We start from the raw sequence: 24,673 nt of genomic DNA, 5'->3' as shown, positions 1-24,673 counted from the left end.
GATGGGACCTGAAAGAGGGAGATGTGAGAGGGGAGGATTTGAGTTAGCTACCTGTGTAGGTGAGACTTGGGAGAAGACCTGGGGAGAGCTTTACTCTCTGTCGTGCTGTGTAGCCCCCACTCCACTCCTTAAGAAATGTTCGCAAGGGCTGTGTTACACTCCGGGATGTTAGGAGCTGGGTGCCTGTAGTTGATCGTACTTGGCGCTGAAGGTGTTTTTGGTATCGGTGTCGTCGCAGTGCACACAAAACAGCAGTGGCAGGCATCAAAGGCTCAGGTTTCAGCAGCCTCTTCCCTTCCTACTGATATTTAACGGTATAGGAAAATCTAAGTTCATATTTTTTTAAAAATTGAGACATCCTGAGTGGTAATTTAAATCAGTTCCCCTCTGCAGGTGGCAATGGCTTTGGCTTTTGTGTAGTACTCTCTCTTATTCTTCGGGTTCAGAAGCAACCTATAGTTTTTGCTTTTGTGCTGGGTCTTCATTGCTGCATGGGCTTTTCTCTAGTTGTGGCAAGTGGGGCTCCTCTCTAGTCGTGGACTTCTCGTTGCAGTGGCTTCTCTTGTTGCAGGCCACATGCTTCGGTAGCTGTGGTTCCCAGGCTCCAGAGCATAGGCTCAGTAGTTGTGGCACACGAGCCCAGTTGCTCCGAGGCATGTGGGATCTTCCCAGACCAGGAATTGAACCCGTGTCTCCTGCATTGGCAGGCAAATTCTTTAGCACTGAGCCACCAGGGAAGCCCTTCAGGAAAATTTTTTATTTAAAAAAAAAAAGCATCAAAAGTTTTAGGAAAATTTTCTGCTTCCTTGAATGGCCAAGTACTTCCTATTGAGCTAACTCACCACAAATAACAACTATAGATGCTGGACAAAGTGTAAAACACAACCACTTCAAGCCACCAGGGCATGATTGGAAAGCAGCAGAAACTCAAGGAGGGTCTACTTTGGTGGGGAGGAAATAGCAGAGGGGGATCTTCCCATTCTTTTACGGCTTTTAGCTTGAGGGTTATGTCCCATTTACTGTCATGTAAGGCAGAAAAAATTCATAGAAACCATGGTTTCTATCAAACCCACAGAGGTCATAGTTTGGGATAACCACAACAGCTGGAAAGTGGAGAAGAAAATTCTAATAAGGAGAGACACAGATAAGGCAACCCCAGATTCTGTGCACAAATTCTCCCCAAATCTCTGGCTGACCCTTGACTATGTATGCATGCCTGGGACAGACTCCCAGGAGCCCATCTAAGCCTTAAAAACTCAAAACTTTATATCTTCTCTAGGTAGCATCTCCTTTTTTAAATGATGCAAGTAAATTCTTGGTTTATTGAGCTCTTGGTTTGGTGTGCAGCTGTGTGTGCTGGGGCAAGTTAAGTATGGCTGAAATTTGACTTTGAGACCATCATTTCAGATATTAGTGAAATTCCATACACACATGAAACCATAACAAGAATGTATGTGTGAAAACATGAAACAACACAGGCCACATTCAGGGCCAAAGGTCTGTCATGCACAAAGTGGGACTTTGCCCTGAAAGAGTTGTGTTAGTTTCCGAGGGCTGCTGTAATAAATAATCCCAAACTAAGTGGCTGGAAACAACAGAAATTTACTTTCTCACAGTTCTAGAGACCGGAAGTTTGAAATTAAGGTGTCAACTGGGTCTTGCTCCCTCTGAAGTCTCAGAAGAATCCTTCCTTTCCTCTTGCTAGCTTCTAGCAGTTACTAGCAGCCCTGCCTCCATCTTCATCTAGCTCTTCTGTCTGTCTTCCGTCTACGCATCTGTCTCCACGTGGCCTTCTTATAAGGACGCGATCCATTGAATTTAGGACGCACCCTAATCCAGGATGACGTCATCTTAACTAGTTGCAAAGATCTTATTTCCAGATAAGGTCACATTCTAAGGTTCTTGGTGGTGGTGGTTTGGTCACTAAGTCATATCCGACTCTTTGCAACCCCATTGTAGCCCACCTGGCTCCTCAGTTCATGGGATTCTCCAGGCAAGAATACTGGAGTGGGTAGCCGTTTCCTCCTCTGGGGGTTCTTCTGACCCTGGGATTGAACTCGAATCTACTGCTTGGCAGGCAGATTCTTTACCACTGAGCCACCTGAGAAACCCTCTGAGGTTCTTAATTAGACATAAATTTTTGAGGTGGTAAGGGGACACTTTTCTACTCAGTACAGAGGTGAATAAAAAGTATTATGAAATATCCAGAACTATAAGTTCTGGGTCTCAATAATCCTTAAATATTGAAGTGCTCTCTCCATCTCGTGAAACTCTGTTATTCAGGAAAGTATATTGTGTGTTATGATGATGAATACCTAATTACTCATGACTCATCTATATTTTAACTTTTATATGTTGTCATTAGAAGTAAAAACAGTTTAATTTTATCGTTAACATTTAAAATTAAGACTCTGCTAAGTAATCCTGGCCTTCTCCTGGCTATTTCTCCCTTCCATTGTTCCAAATGAGTAAAGTTAAATGAATTTGGGGGAGAATAGGGTTATAAAGCCCTTGACATAATCTGTTCTCTAAAGCAAAGCTATTCCATTAAGGAGACCTAAATTTAGGCTGTCAAAGCCCCATAGACTGAAAAGCTGGTTGTTAAAACTTATAATGAGTTTCAGTGTTGCTGCATTTGGAAATGCCTGCGTCTCAGTGCTGGCCTTTGCTCTAGATTGCTCTCGGAGAGGGAGGGGGCAGTAAGGGACTCTTGTCTTTGAGGCTGTCATTTCAGAGATTATGGAATTCCATATTTTTGACCTTCACAAATTCTTAAATTGTAAATTCATAGCAGCTCTAATGGCATCACCAACTCGATGGACATGAGTTTGAGTGAACTCTGGGAGATGGTGATGGACAGGGAGGCCTGGCGTGCTGCAATTCATGGGTTCGCAAAGAGTTGGACACGACTGAGTGACTGAACTGAACTGAATTTGGGGGAAAAAAAAGTATATGGGCAGATCACCTAATGACAGATCAGAGATGACTGATTTAAAATATTTAAATCAATTTAGAAGAACCAAAGAGGAAACATCCTCTCTCACCCCCCCTCCACCCCTATGCCAGCCACCCTGGCATTTTCTTAACAATATCCCCGAGTTAGAGAAAATGCAAATGAAGCTTTTGAGATTCAGCTTAAAGTGAAAACATTTTGCAGTTGTCATGGCTAATTTGATAATAAATATAAGTACCAGTCATTCTCTTAATATATTTCTTGAATAAGAATCTTAACGATGAGAAAAACATTGCCTCCAGAGTGCCTGCTGATGGGCTAAATTGTAAGATGTGTTTTTGTATTTCCCCATGCCTGGAATCGACTCTCTTTGGTGTGAAAGTGATCACTGACATAACACTCGAAGTTGGTGCTGAGACTCAGCTGCTGGCGCGAGAGGAGCATCCCCGCAGGATTTTGTGCACAATTAGTCTCAGTTCTGCTGAGGCCAGTCTAAGGAAAAGGCACTCTTAATGGGATTTGTTAGATATACTTTACTACTTTTAGTTTTACAGCTTTTATTCAGTCAAGATTTCTTTTCTGAGTGCCTGCTGTGTTTCAAGAATTAGGCATACCAAAGGAATAAGACAAGGTCCCTGTCCCCCCACCCTGCCCCCATGACAAATTAGTAGATCATTACAACATCTTAGAGGGGTAGCATGTCCAGAATACTATGGAAGATCACAGGAGAGCACCTAAAGCTAACTTTAAAGATGTGTACAGAGCTCTGTTCGTACAAACATGACTTCTATGTCTTAATAATTGAACTCAACAATGTTACCTATAAGGAGGAAATGCATTCTAGTAAACTTAATTTTTTTAAAATAAGATTTTCCAAAACCACTGTGCTCTAAAAATAAATCAATGTAATGACTGATCTGGGAAATCTTAATTATTTCCTTAATTAACTCAGTAGTCGGGTCTTGGAAGAGTTAATGACCCACTCACCAAAGTCGTTGTGATAATGCTCAGTTTAAAGTTAACTTTTCAACCTATTCTCCCAGCCTCCTTACTGAACTGAAATTGTGGACCTTGTCTTCCAGTTCTGCTTCTCAGTCACACCTCTCTTCAGATTTGTTACTGAAACACTGTGTATCCTGCCATCTAAATATTTCTTTGATCTATCCCATTTTTATCCTCGTCATCATTATCTTAGTCTGTGTGTCCATCAAAGCTCATCTGGGGACTTCCCTGGCCATCCAGTAGCTAGGACTCTGTGATTCCACTGCAGGGGGCATGGGTTTGATCCTGGATGGGGAGCTAAGATCTTACATGCTGGGCAGCACAGCCCACAAAAACTTGGAAATAATTAAAAAAAAAAAAGCTCATGTGGATTATTACAGTGACTTTCTATCTGACCTTCCCTTTTGAAACATAGAGTCATGTTCTTGTTTTTAAATGAATTTTTACTGGAGTATAGATGCTTTACAATATTGTTAGTTTCTACTGTACAGCAAAGTAAACCAGCTATACATATATCCCCTCTTTTTTTGGATTTCCTTCTCATTTGGGTCACCACAGAGCACTGAGTTGAGTTCCCAGAATTATATGGTAGGTTCTCATTAGTTATCTGTTTTACACAGAGTATCAATAGTGTATATAGGTCAATCCCAATCTCTGATTCCTCCCACCACCCCCTTCCCTCTTTGGTGTCCTTACACTTGTTCTCTGTGTGTCTCTTGCTGTTTTGTAAACAAGATAATCTGTGCCATTTTATACATTCCATATTAAGCATTTATATACAATATTCATTTTTCTCTTTCTGACTTACTTCACTCTCTTAGAGTCTTACCATCTTCTAATCCTCCACCAACATGAAACCCGCTTACATCTTATTCCCACTTAAAATCTTGGCACTCCTTGCCATCGCTGACAGAATAAAGTCCTTAGCATAGCGTATGCAACCATTCAGCACCTGACCCTTATCTGCCTCTCTGTATTTCACCTTGATCTCCTGCAACAGACCTTGTGCCATGGCAGGTGGGTAAAATTCCTAGAACATGCGCTGCTCTGCACATGCCGTACCCCATGCGTTTCTCCCACTCGTGGGCTGGCGAGCTTTGTGCTTCCTACGGGACTCGTGTGTCAGTCCCTTCCTTTGTGAGATCTTTCTGGTGGTCTCATTCCGTCCCACTTTCCCTGCATATACCTCTGTTATGAAATCGATCTCCTCACTGTAATGTGTGAGAAACTCTTCCCCTCGCCAAAATAAGGTTCACCTCTAGTGAAGGGAAAATGGAAAGGATCACCCCTTCACTCTTCATCTCTGGAGTCCTCCTGGGCAGAGAGATGAGGTATCAATCATACAGCTTCAGAAGAATTCTTACCTGAGGTGCAGGAAGGACTTGAACACACAGAGAGGCTGCTTAGACCCCGTTCCATTGGCTCTGTCCTCTTACCCAGTCTGATGTCACATGCTTTCCTAGGTAGGCACCTTTGATAAGTTAAAAACACCTTGGAGAACAACATTAGACACTCTACCTGAGGAGAAAGACCCACTGAGCCCAATAAACTTGCCATCGATGCGTCATTTTTCTGGGGCAGCAACATGTCTTGCCATGAGCTGATAACTTCCTCTGGCCTATACTTGTATTAAAGATTAAGGATATCTAGAGTGTGCAAAGGAATAACAAGATTGATAATAGCCTTTAGGGGGATGGAAAGAATGCATGTGACCTCTCGTGACACCGAGCCTGGCTCAGCTCCCCCATCTAGGGGATTCAGGGTTCGTTACCAGACGATCTCTAACATCCTGTGTATAAAGATTTGAAAATGTTGTGATCCCCTCAAAAAAAAAAATCTAAAAGAAAAAAACGTAAGAAATCTGGCTTTAAATGCTGCTTATTTCTTATTCATCATTTTCAAACACTGTCGACTAAGTTATTGGTTTCCTGTTAGGTTTTGAAGAGTTTTCCCCCTTTGGTTAGCCTCATGGAAAAGCCTGGCATCGCTTTTTCCAGCACGAAGGGCTTTCTTTTTTTGTAATTTTGGTTGCACTGGGTCTTCGTTGTGGCACACAGCCTTAGTTTCCCCACAGCATGTGGGATCTTAGTTCCCCGACCAGGGCTCAAACCCATGTCCCCTGCATTGGAAACTGGATTCTTAACCACAGGGCCACCAGAGCAGGTCCCAGGAGTGGTTTTCTGCTTGAAGCAGGCCCATAGTGCCCAGGTGTGAGAGTCATAAAAAATTTCAAGCAGTGGGCTTTAGCTATGCATTTGGACATAAAGTCCAAGAATTATAAATTCAACCCCAAAGTGCATGAAGGATGGAGCCGTAGGTTCCTTCCACAGGGGCCACATGAGAAAAATCGATAAGATGGGAGTCCAGCATAATGGAAGCATGTGAATTCTGGGGCAAGGCAAGCCTGAATTTGAGCCCCGTATACTAGCTGTATGGCCCTAGATATGTCATTTAACTCATTAGGCCTTGGTTTTCTCTTTTGTAAAATAAGATTAATAGAAACCTTTCTAATGGAATTGTTAATATTAGAATGTTTGTAGAATGTTTTGCACATTTCTCTTAAGAAATAGTAGTTATGATTTGGGTTTTGTGTTGAGAGTGACATAATGAATTCTGATGTCCCACCCAATCCCCCGGGGGGTGCTGGCATTGGCAGCGGTCCATATCCCATGATTGCCCAGGGAGGGCTATACAAGGCCTGGCTGTTTTGGTTCTGAAGGACCATTCTAGCTCCAGAGCTCAATGTGGTTCAGCCGGGTTGACACCAGGCCTGCATCACAGTTCACCTTCTCCCTCTGCCTAGTCCAGCTTTCTTGCCATGAGTGTCAATTCCACGAGCCCTCCTTAAAAACATCCTGTGTGCTAAACCCCATTCCAGAGCCACTTCCTGTGTAAGCTGTGACAAGTGATAAGGCAGGTATTCAATCCTGTGTTATTTATCTCCTGTTGATCTAAAGCCCAAAGATCCTGGGCATCTTGGCCAGCTGTCAGGAAGTGTTTTAGAAAGACAGGAAGAACATCAGAAAAACTGAGAGAGAAAGAAGAAACACGTAGAGACATGAAATTTGCCTGTAGGAAGATGTCTGATAATTTCTAGAAATTAAAAACATCCTAAATCCTATTCCCCATGATCCTAGGAGTAGGGCAGTGTTTCCCAACATCAGCTCCCTGAAAGGAACTTGGCTCTGAGATTCACATCAATATAATTACGCAGATGTAATGATTAGTCTTTCCCAGTATTGAACGTTTAATTCCCTTTCCAATGGCAGGGACCCAACTAGAGACCTTCCTGGAAGCAGAGCTGTGTTTCCCTTTCCCTGGAAGAATCTAAGAGGACTTTTCCTAGTTCACAGCGGAATGTAAAATGACCAGACTTGTTGTGTTGTAAGTTTCACGTAAATGGTCTTCACTGTCTCAGACCTGCTAGAGGCAGTTTCCAGAATTGAATGAATTCTGTTTAGTTACTCTTCCCATTTACTTTGAGCAATGGCCCTGAGTTTTTTTAAATTAATTAAACTAGCGATAAATGTCTTAATAAACATTACTTTGTAAAATTACTGGATTACCCTTTTTTTTCCCACTTCCTTTTTTAATCCTCACTTAAGACAAACCTAGAGTGTGATAACTCTGGTCAACTGAAAAGAGAATCAAAGACTCTGGGCCACAAGGGGACATGAGATCATTTAGACAGAGGGAAACTGAGGCTCAGAGAGAGATGATGGCACTCAGGATTTGCCTTTCCTTACTCCCTCATGCCCCAGCTCCCTGCTCAAAGCTGAACACAGAAGACTTGCCTCCCTGGCATGGAACCCATCTCATACCCATCCACTTCCCCATCCCTTGATAGAGGCGCATCTGTATCCTCGCCTAGCAAAGAGGAAGGAGAAGACTGATTGGTCATGACAGCCCAGACACAGGGCCAACTGAGAGGCTGAAGGAGCACAGATCGGGGAGGAGGCAGCAGGCAGAGGTCTGGGGCGGCTCCCAGCCCACCTCCTAGGCAAGAGATCCTGCAGGCCAAGAGAGAAATGTTCTGGAACAGACTTTGGCCACTGGCAGAACTGAGGCGAGAAGGCAGCTCTTTCTCCGAATTGGGTTTGATGATACCTGCCAGCTTTATTTTCTGATGATCTAGTTCATGGCAAAAGGGCAGTGAATTTTGTGCTGCTTAGCCACTGAAAGTAGATGGTAATTGGGGACTTGAACTTTGCAGCCAGAATTGGGCAGCTGCCCACTGGCATAAAAGGCAGAATTGGGAAACCTGGCAGGGAGGGACAGAGTTCTTCTGTAGTATTAAATTCCCAAGCCGAGGGCACTGAAGTTGGTACTCTTGGTACAGGAGAACGTGAAAGATAAATAAAAGTGAGAATTGTACCAACAGACCTGGATTGTCATGGAGTTCAAATACCTACTTTCTCTCCCCCGTACTCCTGCAGGCCTTGTCCTGTAAGCTGCTGGTGACCGCCAGGTGCTGGAGAAGGGTGGATCTAGTCCTGTGAGCCCAGACCATCAGCTTTGGCATCACTGGATCTCGTTAGGCCCCCTCCAGACCCACAAAACCAGATAGTCTAGAAGAGGGGCCCAGCATTCTGTTTTAACGACTTTCCAGGTGACTCCAGTGCAGGCTCCAGTTGGCACCACTGGTCCAGAGCATGGTATGGTGCTGAATTTATTAAGGAAACTGTTTTCAGGAGAGCTAGCCGTTGCCTCCGACCTCACCTCTCCTCTCCACCCCGCTCCACCACTGACATAGCTGCTGTTGGGAGATGAGGGGTTTGCCCTTTGCTTCCCCGGGTCTCAGCATTTGCACAGTAAACCATCTTCCCACCACCTGCTTGTCTTCTGGCCCCAGCTGTCTCACTCCTCTCCTGGGACTTCAGTTTTGTTGTTGCAATGAGGTTGTCTCCACTTAGTGCTGGGAAAGGGCGTAGGGCATCCGTCAGTGGGACCGTAGAGCAAGAGCCAGCCCTGGAGCCAGCGCTCAGAGTCCTGTCTGCTCTGAGGAGAGACTTTTCAAGGGAGGCCTGGCTGTCCTTCTTAGGGGAAGCAGTGAGAACGACCAGTCTGGTCCTAGCTAAGGACGCCAGCGTCTGTGAGTGACTGGGTGAGCTCTGGGGAACTCGGGCATCCAGACTGGGAGCCGTAAGCTCTACTTGTCCCTCCTTCGCCCTTCACCTGCCATGAGGATGCGCAGTCGTCTGCAGACTCCAGGAGGAAGTCCACTGGACTCTTTTCCCGTGTAGGGTATTAGAGAGTATAGAGTAGAATTCCCTCTGCCGTACAGAAGGTCCTTCTTAGTTGTCTGTTTCATATATAGTAATGTGTATATATCAATCCCAATCCCCCCCGGGTAACCATAAGTTAGTTTTCCACATCCGTGACTCGATTTCTGTTTTATAAATAAGTTCATCTGTACCATTGTTTTTTAGATTCCACGTATAAGCAATATATGATATTTGTCTTTCTCTGACTGATTTCACTCAGTGTGAGAATCTCTAGATCCATCCGTGTTGCTGCAGATGGCATTATTTTGTTCTTCTTTGTGGCTGAGTAATACTCCACTGTATATATGTACCACACTTTCTTTATCCACGCCTCTGTCAGTGGACAGGTCGGTTGCTTCTGTGTCCTGGCTGGAAAGCAGTGCTGCAGTGAATGCTGGGGTGCATGTATCTTTTTAAACTATGGTTTTCTCTGGATGTATGTTCAGGAGTAGGATTGTGATCATATAGTAGTTCTATATTTAGTTTTTTAAGGAACCTCCATACTGTTCTCCATAATGGTTGTATCTATTTACATTCCCACAAATAGTGTAGGAGGGTTCCTTTTCTCTACACCCTCTCCAGCATTTATTGTTTGTAGGGTTTTTTTTTTTTTGCCATTCTGACCCATGTGAGGTAATACCTTATTGTAGTTTTGATTTGCATTTCTCTATTAATTAGCAATTATTGAGCATTTTTCATGTGTTTTTTGGCCATCTGAGTGTCTCTGGAGAAATACCTATTTAGATCTTCTGCCTACTTTTTGTTTGTTGCTGTTCAGTCACTGAGTCATGTCTGACTCTTTATGACCCCATGGCCTGCAGCATGCCAGGCTTCCCGTCCTTCACCATCTCCCAGAGTTTGCTCCAACTCATATCCACTAATTCGGTGAGGCCATCCAACCATCTCATCCTCTGTTGCCCTCTTCTCCTTCTTTCCTCAATCTTTCCCAGAATCAGGGTCTTTATCAACGAATCGGGTCTTCACATCAGGTGGCCAAAGTATTGGGAGCTTCAGCTTCCATATCAGTCCTTCCAGTGAATAATTTAGGATTGACTGGTTTGATCTCCTTCCTATCCAAGGCTCTCTCAAGAGTTTTCTCCAGCATCATGGTTAGAAAGCATCAGTTCTTCGGTGCTCAGCCTTCTTTATGGTCTAAATCTCATATCCATATGTGACTACTGGAAAAATCATAGCTTTGACTATACAGACCTTTGTTGGCAAAGTAACATCTCTGCTTTTTAATATGCTGTCTAGGTTGGTCATAACTTTTCTTCAAGGAGCAAGTGTCTTAATTTTGTGGCTGTAGTCACCATCTGCAGTGATTTTGGAGCCCAAGAAAATAAAATCTGCCATTGTTTCCATTTTTTTCCCCATCTACTTTCCATGAAGTGATGGGACCATATGCCATAATCCTAGTTTTTTTAATATTGAGTTTTAAGTCAGCATTTTCACTCTCCTCTTTCACCTTCATCAGGGACTTTTGCTTGAGTTGTTTGTTTTTTTTGATAGTGAGCTGCATGAGCTGTTTATATATTTTGGATATTAATTCCTTGTTGGTCACTTCATTTGCAAATATTTCTTCCCTTCTATGGGTTGTCTTTTCATTTTGATTATGGTTTTCTTTGCTGTGCAAAAACCTTTAAGTTTAATTAGGTCCCAAGTGTTTATTTTTGTTTTTATTTTCATTAGGCAGTGGATCAAAAAAAGATACTGCTGCAAAATTGTGTCAGAGAATGTTCTGCCTATGTTTTCCTTTAGGAGTTTTATAGTGTCTGGCCTTACATTTAGGTCTTTAATCCATTTTGAATTTTTTGTGTGTATGGAGTTACAGTGTTCTAATTTTCATTTTTTACATATTTTTTTATAATTTTCATTTTTTTACAATTTTTTTTGCAATTTTTTTTACAATTTTTTACAATTTTCCCAGCACCACTTATTGAAGAGACTGTATATTCTTGCCTCCTTTGTCATAGATTAGTTGACCATAGGTATGTGGGTTTATCTCTGGACTGGTCTATCCTGTTCCATTGATCTATATTTCTGTTTTTGTGCCAGTACCAAACTGTTCTGATCACTGTAGTTTTATAGTATAGTCTGAAGTTAGGGAGCCTGATTCCTCCAGCTTCATTTTTTTCTTTCTTATGATTGCTTTGACTGTTTGGAGTCTTTTGTGTTTCCATACAAATTGTAAAATGTTTTGTTCTAATTCTGTGAAAAATGCCATTGGTAATTTGATAGACAATACATTGAATCTGTGTATTGCTTTGGGTAGTACAGTCGTTTTGGCAATATTGATTCTTCCAATTAAAAACATGGCATAGCTCTCCATCTGTTTGTATCATCTTTTATTTCTTTCATCAGCATCTTACAGTTTCTGCATACAGGTCTTTTGCTTCCTTAGGTTTATTTCTAGGTGTTTTATTCTTTTTGATGCAATGGTAAATGGAATTGTTTCCTTGATTTCTCTCTCTGATCTTTCACTGTTAGTGTATAGGAATATCAGAGATTTCTATGTATTAATTTTGTATCTGCAACTTTACTGAATTCATTGATGAGTTCTAGTAGTTTTCTGGTCGTGTCTTTAGGATTTTCTGTGTACAGTATCATGTCATCTGCAAATAGTTAATAGTTTTACTTATTTTCCTATTTGGATTCCTTTTATTTCTTTTTTTTTCTTCTCTGACTGCCATGGCTAGGACTTTCAAAACTATGTTGAATAAAAGTGGTGAGAATGAGCACCCTTGTCTTATTCCTAAACTTAGAGGAAATGCTTTCAGTTTTTCACTGTTGAGAATGTTAGCTGTCAGTTTGTTGTATGTGGCTTTTATTATGTTGTGGCAGATTTCTGGAGAAACCTCTATGCCCACTTTCTGGAGAGTTTTTAACATAAATGGGTGCTGAATTTTATCAGAAGCTTTTTCTGCATCTATTGAGATGATCATATGGTTTTTATTCTTCAGTTGGTTAATGCAGTGTATCTCATTGATTGATTTGCATATATTAAAGAGTCCTTATGGACATGAGTTTGAATAAACTCCAGGAGTTGGTGATGGACAGGGAGGCCTGGCGTGCTGTGGTTCATGGGGTCACAAAGAGTTGGATGCAACTGAGTGACGGAACTGAACTGAAAGAGTCCTTGCATCCTTGGAATAAATCCCACTTGATCATGGTTTATGATCCTTTAAATGTGTTGTTGGATTTGGTTTGCTAGTATTTTGTTAAAGATTTTTATGTCTGTTTTCATCAGTGATATTGGCCCATAATTTTCTTTTTTGTGATATCTTTTGTTTTGGTATCAGGGTAATGGTGCCTTGAAGAATGAGCTTGAAAGTGTTCCTTCTTTAGTAATTTTTTGGAAGACCTTCATAAGGATAGATGTTAACTCTTCTCTAAATATTTGATAGAACTCACCTGTGAAGCCATCTGGTCCTGGACTTTTGTTTTTTGGGGGAGTTTTTAAATCACAGTTTCAATTTTAGTACTTGTGATTGGAATGCTCATATTTGCTATTTCTTCCTGCTTTAGTTTTGCAAGTTTGTGCCTTCCTAAGAATTTGTGCATTTCTTCGAGGTTGTCCATTTTATTGGCCTATAGTTGCTTGTAGTAGTCTCTTATGATCTTTTGTATTTCTGTGCTTCCCTTGTAACTTCTTTTTTGTTTCTAATTTTCTTGATTTGAGACCTCTTTTTTTCTTGATGAGTCTGGCTAAAGGTTTATCAATTTTGTTTATCTTTTTTAAGAACCAGATTTTAGTTTCATTGATCCATTCTATTGTTTTCTTCATCTCTACTTTCTTTCTATTCTGATCTTTATGATTTCTTTTCTTCTACTAACTTTGAGTTTTATTTGTTCTGCCAAGCCTCCAAAGGGTTTGGGTTAATTGCATATATTTGATATTTTCTACTTCTGACCTTGTCTGGGAAAAATAACTTTGGGATAAGGAAAAGATGCAAACTGTGCCTTGAGAGCCCCTGGAGAACATTTCCAAAGTGGTGGCCATCCCCACCAGCTCAGGGGTGCTGCAAAGGTGAACGTGTAGCCAGGCCCCACCTGAGTGTTCTTGTCTGGGGAGAACACAGCGTCGTCACTAAGGCCTTGTCATGTACAAGTCCACTCCGCCTAAAGGAAGAAGAGTTTACAGGAGGCAGAGGAAGTTAGTTGGAAAAATGCACAGGGTCCTTATGCCTGTTATGTCTCTGGTTTTGTTATGTCTCAGTAATCCTTTGAGAGATGTAGTGTTAACCTTGTTTTGTAGCTAAAGAAACAGAAGCTCAGATAGATAAAGGGACAGGTCCAAGGTCACAAGCTGAGGAGTGTCAGAGCAGGGCTTTGGCTCCAAGCCCAGGGCTCATCCTCAGTGACTTCCCAGGGCCCTTCCCCTCTCTGCTCTCTTTGCCTCCACCTCAACTCCAAGGGAATACAAGTGACCTGATAGGAAAATTGAAAAGGAGATTGTACCAGGACTCAGAAATCCTGGCCTCCTTCATCACGGGATGTGTCCCACTCAGAATTCACCACGTTTGTTGGTAGTGGCCAATAAACAGTTTCCCGCTGAGGGTCAGAGAGGCTGAGAGAAAGGCTGCAGGATTATGAGAACCAGTGAGAACGTGAGCTTGACGCGGCGCTCCTGACCCTGGCCACACAGGCCACTCCCCTTAACCCCAGAAATTCCTGGGCTTGTCAAAGAGCATGTGCATTTGTCCTTTGGGGAAAAAAAGACAATAAAATGTATTGTCAGTTTACTGTCTTTAGGGTTGGGTGCAAGGGGATGCCTGTTTTTTTTAAGTAATTTGTTTTTTTAATTTGTTTTGTTGAAGTATAGTTGATTCACAGTGTTGTGCTGATTTCTGCTGTATAGCACCGTGATTCAGTTGTGCACATATACATTCTTATTCATATCATTTTCCATTATGGTTTATCACAAGATACTGAGTATAGTTCCCTGTGCTATACAGCAGGACCCTGGTGTTTATCCATTCTGTATATAACAGTTGCATCTGCTAATCACAGACTCCCGATCCATGCCCCCTCCCCCCTCGCCCTTGGCAACCACAAGTCTGTCTGTCTGTCTGTGAGTCTGTCTCTGTTTCATAGATAAGTTCATTTGTCCATGTTTTAGATTTCACATAAAAGTGATATCGTATGGTATTTGTCTTTCTCTGACTCCACTTAGTATGACCATCTCTAGATCCATCCACGTAGCTGAAGTGGCAGAATCCCCTCCTTTCATGCCTGAGTAGTATTCCCTTGGGTATGTGCAGCGTGTCCTCTGTACCCACTCGTGGGTCAGCAGACATTTAGGTTTCCGCGTCTTGACTGTTGTGAATAGAGCTGCTGTGAGTGTAGGGGGGCATGTCATCTTCTTGAGTTGTGTGTGCCTAGTCGCTCGGTCGTGTCCAGCTCTTTGCGACCCCAGGGACTGTAACCCACCAGGTCCCTCTGTCCATGGGGATTCTCCTCCAGGCAAGAATTCTGGAGTGGGTTGCCATGCCCTCCTCCAGGAGATCTTCCCAACCCAGGGACCAAACTGAGATCTCCAGCACTGCCGGCAGATTCTTTACCGTCTTTTGAATTGTAGTTTTGTACAGATGTGTGCCCAGGAGTGGGATTGCTAGATCACGTGGCAACTCTACTTTTAGTTTTTTCTGTTTTTTACATTAATTTATGTATTTGGCTGTGCTGGGTCTTAGCTGCTGTGTGCAGGGTCTTTCACTGCTGTGCACAGACTCCAGTTACGATTCATGGGCTTCAGTAGTTGTAGCATGAAGGCTGAGTTTCTCAAACCCATGTCCCCTGCGTGCAGGGTGAATTCTTAACCACTGGACCAACAAGGAAGACCCTATTTTTAGTTTTTTGAAGAACTTCCGCACTCTTTTCCGTAGTGGCTGTACCAGTTTACATTCTGAGGGAGTGTTTATTTGCCCCCCAAATGCTGGGCTTTCCTTACAAATTATCTGACATCTGACGTCATGTTGTAGAGAAGGCATAGTTTTATGAGAGGCTGTGTGTGTGTGAGAGAGAGAGAGAGAGAGAGAGAATATGAGCTTCACACAAAATGCTGAGTTGTTGTTTTTTACCCCCCTAACAAGCTTGGCTGAGTTTTTGTAATTCTATAGCTGTGACATGACTAGTCCACTGAGATATTCAATACTGGCTGGAAAAATACAACCGAAACGTATGCAATGAGCAGCAAGAAACAATGACACTTCTGAGAGTCACTTTACTATAAAGGTGGCCTCGCTGTAGGAAAGATGGACATGCTTGCTCTTTTTCAGGCTCAGCTCAGATTTTTTTTTTTCTTTCTGGTAACTTCCCCAAGTACAAGGAATCCACACAGGAGCAGGGGTGCCTTGGCTGTGGAAACATCATCACTGATAACTCAATAAGTCTAGCGCTGTCCTTAGCCCTGCTCTTACGAGCTGACAGCCGCTTTGAGGGGTCTGCTCAGAGATCCTGATCGCCCCTGTGGAGTCTGGCGTGGGCCACCTGTGCTGACAGAACATGCAGCCCTCCCTCCCGTGACGCTGACTTGGCACGGTGCCCTCCGTGTTGCAGATGGAATGTGTTTGCCCTGCCCTGTGTGCAAGTCCTCTGCCCACCACACCTCGTGGCGCCGAGCTCGGCCAGTTCTCTGACCCGAGCCAGGACTGCCAGCGGGGCTCCCTGGGGCTCCACGCCTGGCATCGGAACCTACAGATAGCTCTTTGCATCATGGAAAGCACCCCGACTCTCTCAGTCCTGCCTGTTGAGTGGGGAGGAGCGGGCTATTGGTTCAAGAAGGCGCTGCGTTTGTAAAGGACTAGCCGGGCAGGTGGCTGCAGGAGTCCGGGTGCGTGCCATTCCTTCTCCATCTGAACTCCGACTTCCCTCCTTAGGCCCTCGTCTCTCCCCCCAGGAGCCACATCGCCACTGGTCCCAGTGCAGTGCTGGGACCTCCTGGTGCTACAGTCTAGATACCAAGTGCCTGCATGGGCCCCAGCCTTGCTGCCAAGCCCTGGAGTCTGTCTCCGCTGAGAGTCAGGAGCGAGGGCTCCTCTCCAGCCCTGTGCTGAGCTGCCCGGCATTTCTCCATGGAGCTGAACATCTCCCCCGACCCCCCATCTCCTCTTGGAGGGAGCCAGCTGCTTGTCTAGCTGCAGCCTCAGCAGTTCCTGGACATATTTTGTTGGTTTACCACTAAGCAAGAAAAGTGGGCTCCTGGGCCCGGAGCTTGGCAGGAGTTCGGGCCCTTCAAAGAAAATGGAAAGTGCAGCAGTGAAGAAATCCAGTGCCCTGCTGGTTGCGTCTGTGCCCCTCTCCTCCCTGTGCCCCAGAAGCCCGGCCGCTGTAGTGTGTGAACACCAGGGCAGAATGGCGCTCCGGGAATTGATTCACACTTTCCGCTCCGCGTGCTCGTGCCCCGGCCCTGAGAAGATGAGCTACCGTGGCTGTCCCCCTGTGACATTAAAGTGCTTTCTCTCAGCATCTGCTCCTGAACCCGGCAGCTGGCGGCACCCGCATGCCCTTGGAAGACATGGATGAGAAAGCCAGTCCTGGGCCCACAAGAAGTGTAAAGTTAGGTCAGAACAGAGGCTGGGGTTTCCTCCCACCCTTGGTGCCTCATCCCACCCCAAGGACAACTCATTCCATCCACTCTTGTTCCCTCCATCCTGGCATGGCCTTTCCACACCCCTGGACTCTTGTGTTTTGGGGATGGGGAAGCTGGTGCCACCTCCTGCAACCCTCCCTCTCCCCTCTGCCTTCTCGAAGGGCCATGAAGCCATGGCAGCTCCCCTTAACCGCCTGGGACCCAGGATCTGAGGAGGCTGTGATGTCTCTTGCCCTCTTCATGACTCAGGTAGTTGGCACTTACAGTCTGCCTGCCTTCTGGGTAAGTGGGATTGCCCAGGGTGAGGCCCAGTGAGTAGGGGGCTTTCTACATGTTAGCCCCTCTGATCAGAGTGCACCAGGCCAGAGTCCCTGGAATCAACCCTGTGATGGGTTTAAAAGAAAAAAAAAAAAAGCTGTTCTCCTGCCCAGGGCTATTGATTGTGAGGCAGAAAATGTGATGAACCTTGAACAGGATAGGTCACTAGCCCAAGCCTGCCTCCTGCCTCCTGCCTTCTCTGGACCAGGCACTCCAGGAAGGCACCTGAATTCTCCAGACCTCAGAGTTGCAGAGCGGTTCCGAGGGGCTCATGCATCATTCTGGGCACCGTCTAGACAGAATTAAGAGGTGGCCTGTCTATGCACTACCATTTTAAAATATGTATGTAGGTACTACTATGGTTCATAAAATGTATATTTATGTTTTAGATGGGTGCTTCATGCGCTGTTTTGCCCTTACTCATGTCCTTGTGAGGAGAATAACCTCCGAGATTTAGCTGGATTCAGGTGCTCTGCCTCAGCTCGCTTGTCCCGAAGATAAACGGCCTGGGGCTTGGAGCCCCGACTCGGTGACTAAACCGTAATCACCTGTCAGCGTGAGCGCCTGTGTCCCCAGTGTAATCAATGGCACAACATCCAGCTCGGAGCGCCCGGGTGGGAGTAGTGCCAGGGCGACTGCGGCCAAGGGGAAAGGAGGTGGGCTCACTGGGCTTTGCCGTCCCCCCAGAGGAGAAGGCTGGCTGCCAGAGGATAGTCCAGAAAGCCCCAGCTTCAGGTGGGGAGACCACAGAGAGGGACTCCTAGGACACGGCGGGTATCTGTCAGTGCAGGCCAGGAAGTTTTCAATCTCCAAACACTAGGCCCTGCCAGAGGTCTGTTGTGGGAACCCACCACGAGCTCCACCTGAATGTGACTTCCCCCAAAGGCTGCCTGGGGCCCGGCCACCAGCCACAGGCCCAGTGCTCCAAGGGAGGGGTCACTTCATGGTGGGGAGCAGGGCTTTCACCAGATGCTGGGAAATAGAAAAAGACCCTTTTGTACTGATATAAACGATGTACATGTGTGGCTGTTATTGTTGTTTTTTATGACTACCTGGAGAAAAGCCAGTGCTTCCTTTTTCTTCCTGTGAAGTGGAACAACTCCGAGGTCGGATCTACTGAACTTAACATTCTTACCAGCTAAGAGCCATGCAAGTGTATTTGAGCCACCAACTCAGATGACTAAGTTATTTTTATGGAAGACATGGTTCTTGTTTAAAAGTCCATGTGATTTCTATCACAGAAGCACAATTTCCCCATGGCTGCCTTGGGCTCCTGTGCTAATATGGTTGTTGTGTGCAAGAAAGCCAACTTCTTCAGCTATTAAAACTCCCCCCAGGGCCAGGGAGGAGAAGGCAATGGCACCCCACTCCAGTACTCTTGCCTGGAAAATCCTATGGATGGAGGAGCCTGGTAGGCTGCAGTCCATGGGGTCGCTAAGAGTCGGACACGACTGAGCGACTTCACTTTCACTTTTCACTTTCGTGTATTGGAGGAGGAAATGGCAACCCACTCCAGTGTTCTTGCCTGGAGAATCCCATGGACAGAGGAGCCTGGTGGGCTGCCATCTATGGGGTCGCACAGAGTCGGACACGACTGAAGTGACTTAGCAGCAGCAGCAGCAGGGCCAGGGAAGTTAAGAACCCACCTGCCGGTGCAGGAGACACAGGTTCCATCCCTGGTCCAGGGAGATCCACACACCGAGGGCCAGCTAGACCTGTCTGCTGTGACTGCTGAGCCCACACACCCTAGAGCCCAGCTCCACAACAAGAGAAGCCACCATAATGAGAAACCTGCAACTAGAGGAAGCCCAGGCGCAGCAATGAAGACCCAGCACAGCCTAAATAAATAATACATCTAAGAAACTCACCCCAGGATAGACAAATGAGGGGTGTGGGATTAACAGATGACTATAGGGCTTCCCTCATAGCTCAGTTGGTAAAGAATCCGCCTGCAATGCAGGAGACCCTGGTTCAATTTCTGGGTCAGGAAGATCCCCTGGAGAAGGAAATAGCAACCCACTCCGATATTCTTGCCTGGAGAATTCCCATGGACAGCGGAGCCTGGCAGGCTACAGTCCATGGGGTTGCAAGACTCAGGCACGACTTAGCGACTAAACCACCACCATATATAAAATGGGTAAGCAACAGGGATATATTACATCGTGCAGAGAATTATACCCATTACCTTGAAATAACCTGTCATGAAGTATAACCTGCCAAAATGCTGAATCACTCTGCTGTTCACCTGAAACTAACATAATTAATAAATCAACTATACTTTTATTAAAAAAAAAAAAAGAAAGAAAGAAACCTCTCCCCCAGCTGATCACAGTGTAGTAGCCAGCTTGGTACAAAGGAAAATTTGTAGAGAAAAATGTTCATAATATGCACTGTCTCTTAGTATTCCATTTCAGTTGCTTTAAGAGAGAGAATAAGTACAGGATATGCTGCTTGAGATAGGGTTAAGCCTATTTCCTCCGTTTAAAAATGAGTTTAAGCTCTTCTCACCCTCAGGTAGATCAGTAAGAGTTGATAGCCATGCCCACAATGACCGTTGTTCTTAGAGTCCTTTGAAAGACCTGGTTTTATGGCCCGTCACGCTGAAGTTCCAGGGTGATTCACGACAAGGCTCTGTTGTGAGAGTAGCTTTTTCTGGTGGGAGACCCGAGGGTGTAAGAATGGGGACCGCTGCCTCAGGGTTGTGTCGTGGGAGGGAGCGCAAGGCCCGCAGAAGAGGAGGGAGAGGTGCCCACGTGCCACCACCTTCCTTAGTTGAGCTGTCCCCTCGCTCATCCTTCCAGTCCTGCAAGGATAAGCTTCTTAATATACACGCTGAGAGATTTGCTATCCTGCCCTAGTTCTTTTTGAAAAGTATCAGGTAAGCTGGCAGAAGGGAAATAGTGAGGGGTAAACTATTTTCTTTTATATTTTTAAAATGTATTTTTATTTATTTGGTTGTACCGCGTCTTAGATGTAGCATGCAAACTCTTAGTTGCGGCATGTGGAATCTAGTTCCCCGTCTAGGGATTGAACCTGGTCCCCATGCATTGGGAGCATGCAGTCTTAGCCACGGGACCATCAGGGAAGTCCCTGAGGGGTAAATCTTCTGAAGAGGTCTTGAAGATCTGCCCATTCTTGGAGCAGGGCCAGGCCCTCCCATAACGCCCCATTGCCTTGGGCCTTGCCCCAGGTGAGATGGTTCAGATCTTACAAGACCACCTTGATTTCCATGCAGCACTAAACACAGATCCACCAGAGACGAGCATCTTGGCTGAGCTGCAGAGACCACTGGGGAGAGGCCCAGAGATGCTGCCTTGCAGAGCTCCTGCTGTCCTGACACTCACCTGCAAGCCATTCTCCTCCCAGCTCACTCCAGGAAGGTCCCTGAAGAAGAAGGTTATGGGTTTAGAAGCGAGGGACCTAATTTCCTGACAGTCTCTGGCCACCCCTCCACCTGCTATTCATTGATTCAGCAAATAAGCTTTGAGGACGTCCCTGCCATATGCCAAGCCTTGTGCTGGATTCTGGGGGATGGCTCTGCCCTCATGAAAACTGCAGTCTAGAAAGGGAGCAGATGATACATCAGTAAACAAATAATGAACAATACGCTGACAGGCTGGTCAGTGCCAGAAGGAAATAAACAGGATAAACAAAGGACCTGTAAAGAGACGAGGAGGGGTCATTCTGTAGGGGAAAGACTTCTCTGTACCAGAGACATCTGAGCTGAGACCTCAGGGAGATGAGTGGAGGGAGGGCATCCCAGGCAGAGAGGACGCAAAGATGCAGAAGAGCCTTGGCATGCTCAGGAGTGGGGAGACTGTGGCCGGAGAGGAGGGAGAATGGTTTGGGGGAGTTCAGAGAGGAGGCCAGAACCAGGTTATGCAGGGCCTTGAGGCCACGGTCAGAGTTTGGATTTTGTTCTGAGAGCAAGACAGGCTCCTTGCTGACAGCGTTATGCAGGAGCGATAATGTAATTAAAGATCACGGGGTCCTCACTGCAGTTCAAAACTGTGAGGCTTATGTGTATGTGCTGCTATAGGAAGAGTCACAAGAGACCCTACGCGGGGGAAAATCCCAAGAAACAGAGCACAGTATAAAATATGCCACTGACGTTTTTTTTAAGAGAAGATGTATATGTATATATCGGCTTGCCTGGGTATAAAATATAACCACATTAAGGACATACAAGAAAAGAAGAAGAAAAAAGAAATGAAGGAGAAAGAGGATCCAAGTTTGAGATGAACTTTTGGGAAGACAACTTCTAACATAGTGAGTTTCAAATTGTAGGTCACAACTCAGGAGAGGTTCTGAAATTACCTTAGTGAAGTCACAGATAGCACTTAAAATATCAACCTACATCTTGCATAGTAAGGAGAGCATTTTGTGAAAGTTGTTTTAATTATTTATGTGTGTAGATACATGACGTGTGTACATGTATATAAATGACATGTACGTACATTCATGTACATATGTGTACATGTGTTGGCTTGCAGTCTCAGATCAGATCAGTTGCTCAGTCATGTCCGACTCTTTGCGACCCCATGAATCGCAGCACGCCAGGCCTCCCTGTCCATCACCAACTCCCGGAGTTCACTCAAACTCACGTCCATCGAGTCAGTCATGCCATCCAGCCATCTCATCCTCTGTCATTCCCTTCTCCTCCTGCCCCCAATCCCTCCCAGCATCAGAGTCTTTTCCAATGAGTCAACTCTTCACCTGAGGTGGCCAAAGTACTAGAGTTTCAGCTTTAGCATCATTCCTTCCAAAGAAATCCCAGGGCTGATCTCCTTCAGAATGGACTGGTTGGATCTCCTTGCAGTCCAAGGGACTCGCAAGAATCTTCTCCAACACCACAGTTCAAAAGCATCAATTCTTCAGTGCTCAGCCTTCTTCACAGTCCAACTCTCACATCCATACATGACCACAGGAAAAACCATAGCCTTGACTAGACGAACCTTTGTTGGCAAAGTAATGTCTCTGCTTTTGAATATGCTATCTAGGTTGGTCATAACTTTCCTTCCAAGGAGTAAGTGTCTTTTAATTTCATGGCTGCAGTCACCATCTACAGTGATTTTGGAGCCCAGAAAAATAAAGTCTGACATTGTTTCCACTGTTTCCCCATCTATTTCCCATGAAGTGGTGGGACCGGATGCCATGATCTTCGTTTTCTGAATGTTGAGCTTTAAGCCAACTTTTTCACTCTCCACTTTCACTTTCATCAAGAGGCTTTTGAGTTCCTCTTCACTTTCTGCCATAAGGGTGGTGTCATCTGTATATCTGAGGTTATTGATATTTCTCCCGGCAATCTTGATTCCAGCTTGTGTTTCTTCCAGTCCAGCGTTTCTCATGATGTACTCTGCATATAAGTTAAATAAACAGGGTGACAATATACAGCCTTGACGTACTCCGTTTCCTATTTGGAACCAGTCTGTTGTTCCATGTCCAGTTCTAACTGTTGCTTCCTGACCTGCATACAGATTTCTCAAGAGGCAGGTCAGGTGGTCTGGTATTCCCATCTCTTTCAGAATTTTCCACAGTTTATTGTGATCCACACAGTCAAAGGCTTTGGCATAGTCAATAAAGCAGAAATAGATACCTTTCTGGAACTCTCTTGCTTTTTCCATGATCCACCAGATGTTGGCAATTTGATCTCTGGTTTGTCTGCCTTTTCTAAAACCAGCTTGAACATCAGGAAGTTCACGGTTCACATATTGCTGAAGCCTGGCTTGGAGAATTTTGAGCATTATTTTACTAGCGTGTGAGATGAGTGCAATTGTGCAGTAGTTTGAGCATTCTTTGGCATTGCCTTTCTTTGGGATTGGAATGAAAACTGACCTTTTCCAGTCCTGTGGCCACTGGTGAGTTTTCCAAATTTGCTGGCATATTGAGTGCAGCACTCTCACAGCATCATCTTTCAGGATTTGGAATAGCTCAACTGGAATTCCATCACCTCCACTAGCTTTGTTCGTAGTGATGCTTTCTAAGGCCCACTTAACTTCACATTCCAGGATATCTGGCTCTAGGTCAGTGATCACACCATTGTGAATATCTGGGTCGTGAAGATCTTTTTTGTACAGTTCTTCTGTGTATTCTTGCCATCTCTTCTTAATATCTTCTGCTTCTGTTAGGTCCATACCATTTCTGTCCTTTATCGAGCCCATCTTTGCATGAAATGTTCCTTTGGTATAAAATGTTTTAAACTAAGCGTTACAGTTGAAAATGTTTGAAAAATATATCTTAAGGATCTTCATGGTAGAAAAGTTGAGAAACGTGACTTAGTGATTTTTCACTAAGTTTCCTTTACTTCTGTCTTAGTTTCCTCATCAGGCTTCTCTTCCAGATAATCCTCTTCAAATTAAAAAGAAAAAAGTAAAAAAAAAAAAAAAAGATGCCCAAGAAGCTCCTGGGGTCGGGAGTGAGGTCCAAGGCACAGGGCGAGTGAGGTCCAAGGGAGACTTACTCTTGGTAGTATATGCTTTTGTATGGTTGAATATCTTACTATGTACCTGCATTACTTATTCAGTTAAAAAAAAAAAGTTTGTCTAAATGGTGGTCACCCTGGCCATCATGTGGAGCGAGGGTGAACCCAGAAACAGAGGACTGGCTAGAAGGCTCTGGCCGGGGCCGCGGTGAGAGACGGTTCTTCTTCACCTGTGGGGTGGGTGATGGGGATGGAGACAAGCTAGACTCAGCATGTTCCACCCAATGGGGACTGGGCCTACCTGAATCTATCTGCCTTATCTTTGTGGAAGGAAGGGTTCTTGGGCTCCTTCCAGGTGCTAAAAGCTTCAGAATTCCCACGAATGTTGAATCCATCACAACGTGGAGGACACGGTTATGGACATGTATCCCTTTCATATCCTCACGGAACTGTCACAAGTGACCTTTAATGACCATCAAAACACAGTTACACTCTGTTTCTCAGTGGAGCTTGCTTTCTTTGCAGAGAGATGCCAAAGGCCAATACCTGTTTGACCTTCTTTGCCACCACCTGAATCTACTGGAGAAAGACTATTTTGGGATCCGCTTTGTGGACCCTGATAAGCAGCGGGTAAGTCCATATTCAAAGCACGGATGGGGGAGAGGGTCGGTCGGTTAGCCTGAGGCACTAACTGTCATTCATGTTCAGAGCTTAGCCTCAGGAGTCAGGGGACCAACTGGACCCTGTAGTTGGATATCATCTCTTCGGATCATATTGTGAGACCTGGAACACCCTGCAGCAGAGCTCACCTGGCGTGCTCCATCGATTGCTAGACACTGAAATGGCAACCTGGAGAGCTGAAGTTGTTGTTGCTGTTCAGTTGCTCAGTCGTCTCCAACTCTTTGCGGACTGCAGCACACCAGGCTTGCCCGTCCTTCACTATCTCCCAGAGTTTGCTCAAACTTACGTCCATTGAGTCAATGATCATCCAACCATCTTGTCCTCTGTCGACCCTTCTCCTCTTGCCCTCAGTCTTTGCCAGCATCAGGGTCTTTTCCAGTGAGTCAGCACTTTGCATCAGGGGGCCAAAGTATTGAAGCTTCAGCTTTAGCATCGGTACTTCCAGG

General features: G+C 45.0%; 1 protein-coding gene across 7 annotated transcripts in view; it reads left to right on the top strand.

Moving 5' to 3' along the window:
- The window catches only part of FRMD5 (FERM domain containing 5), a 321,775-nt gene that overhangs the window by 254,323 nt on the left and 42,779 nt on the right, over positions 1-24,673 (top strand). For all 7 annotated transcript variants that reach the window (XM_059879172.1, XM_024981942.2, XM_024981941.2 and 4 more), the window contains exon 2: positions 24,072-24,176. In XM_059879172.1, coding sequence (XP_059735155.1) covers positions 24,072-24,176 — 105 coding nt within the window. The remainder of the gene's footprint in view (positions 1-24,071; positions 24,177-24,673) is intronic.

Source organism: Bos taurus, chromosome 21, assembly GCF_002263795.3.
Source record: "Bos taurus isolate L1 Dominette 01449 registration number 42190680 breed Hereford chromosome 21, ARS-UCD2.0, whole genome shotgun sequence".
NCBI classification, from domain to species: domain Eukaryota; kingdom Metazoa; phylum Chordata; class Mammalia; order Artiodactyla; family Bovidae; genus Bos; species Bos taurus.
Note: the sequence above shows the minus strand (reverse complement) of the source record. Positions and strands in the feature narration are given on the sequence as shown.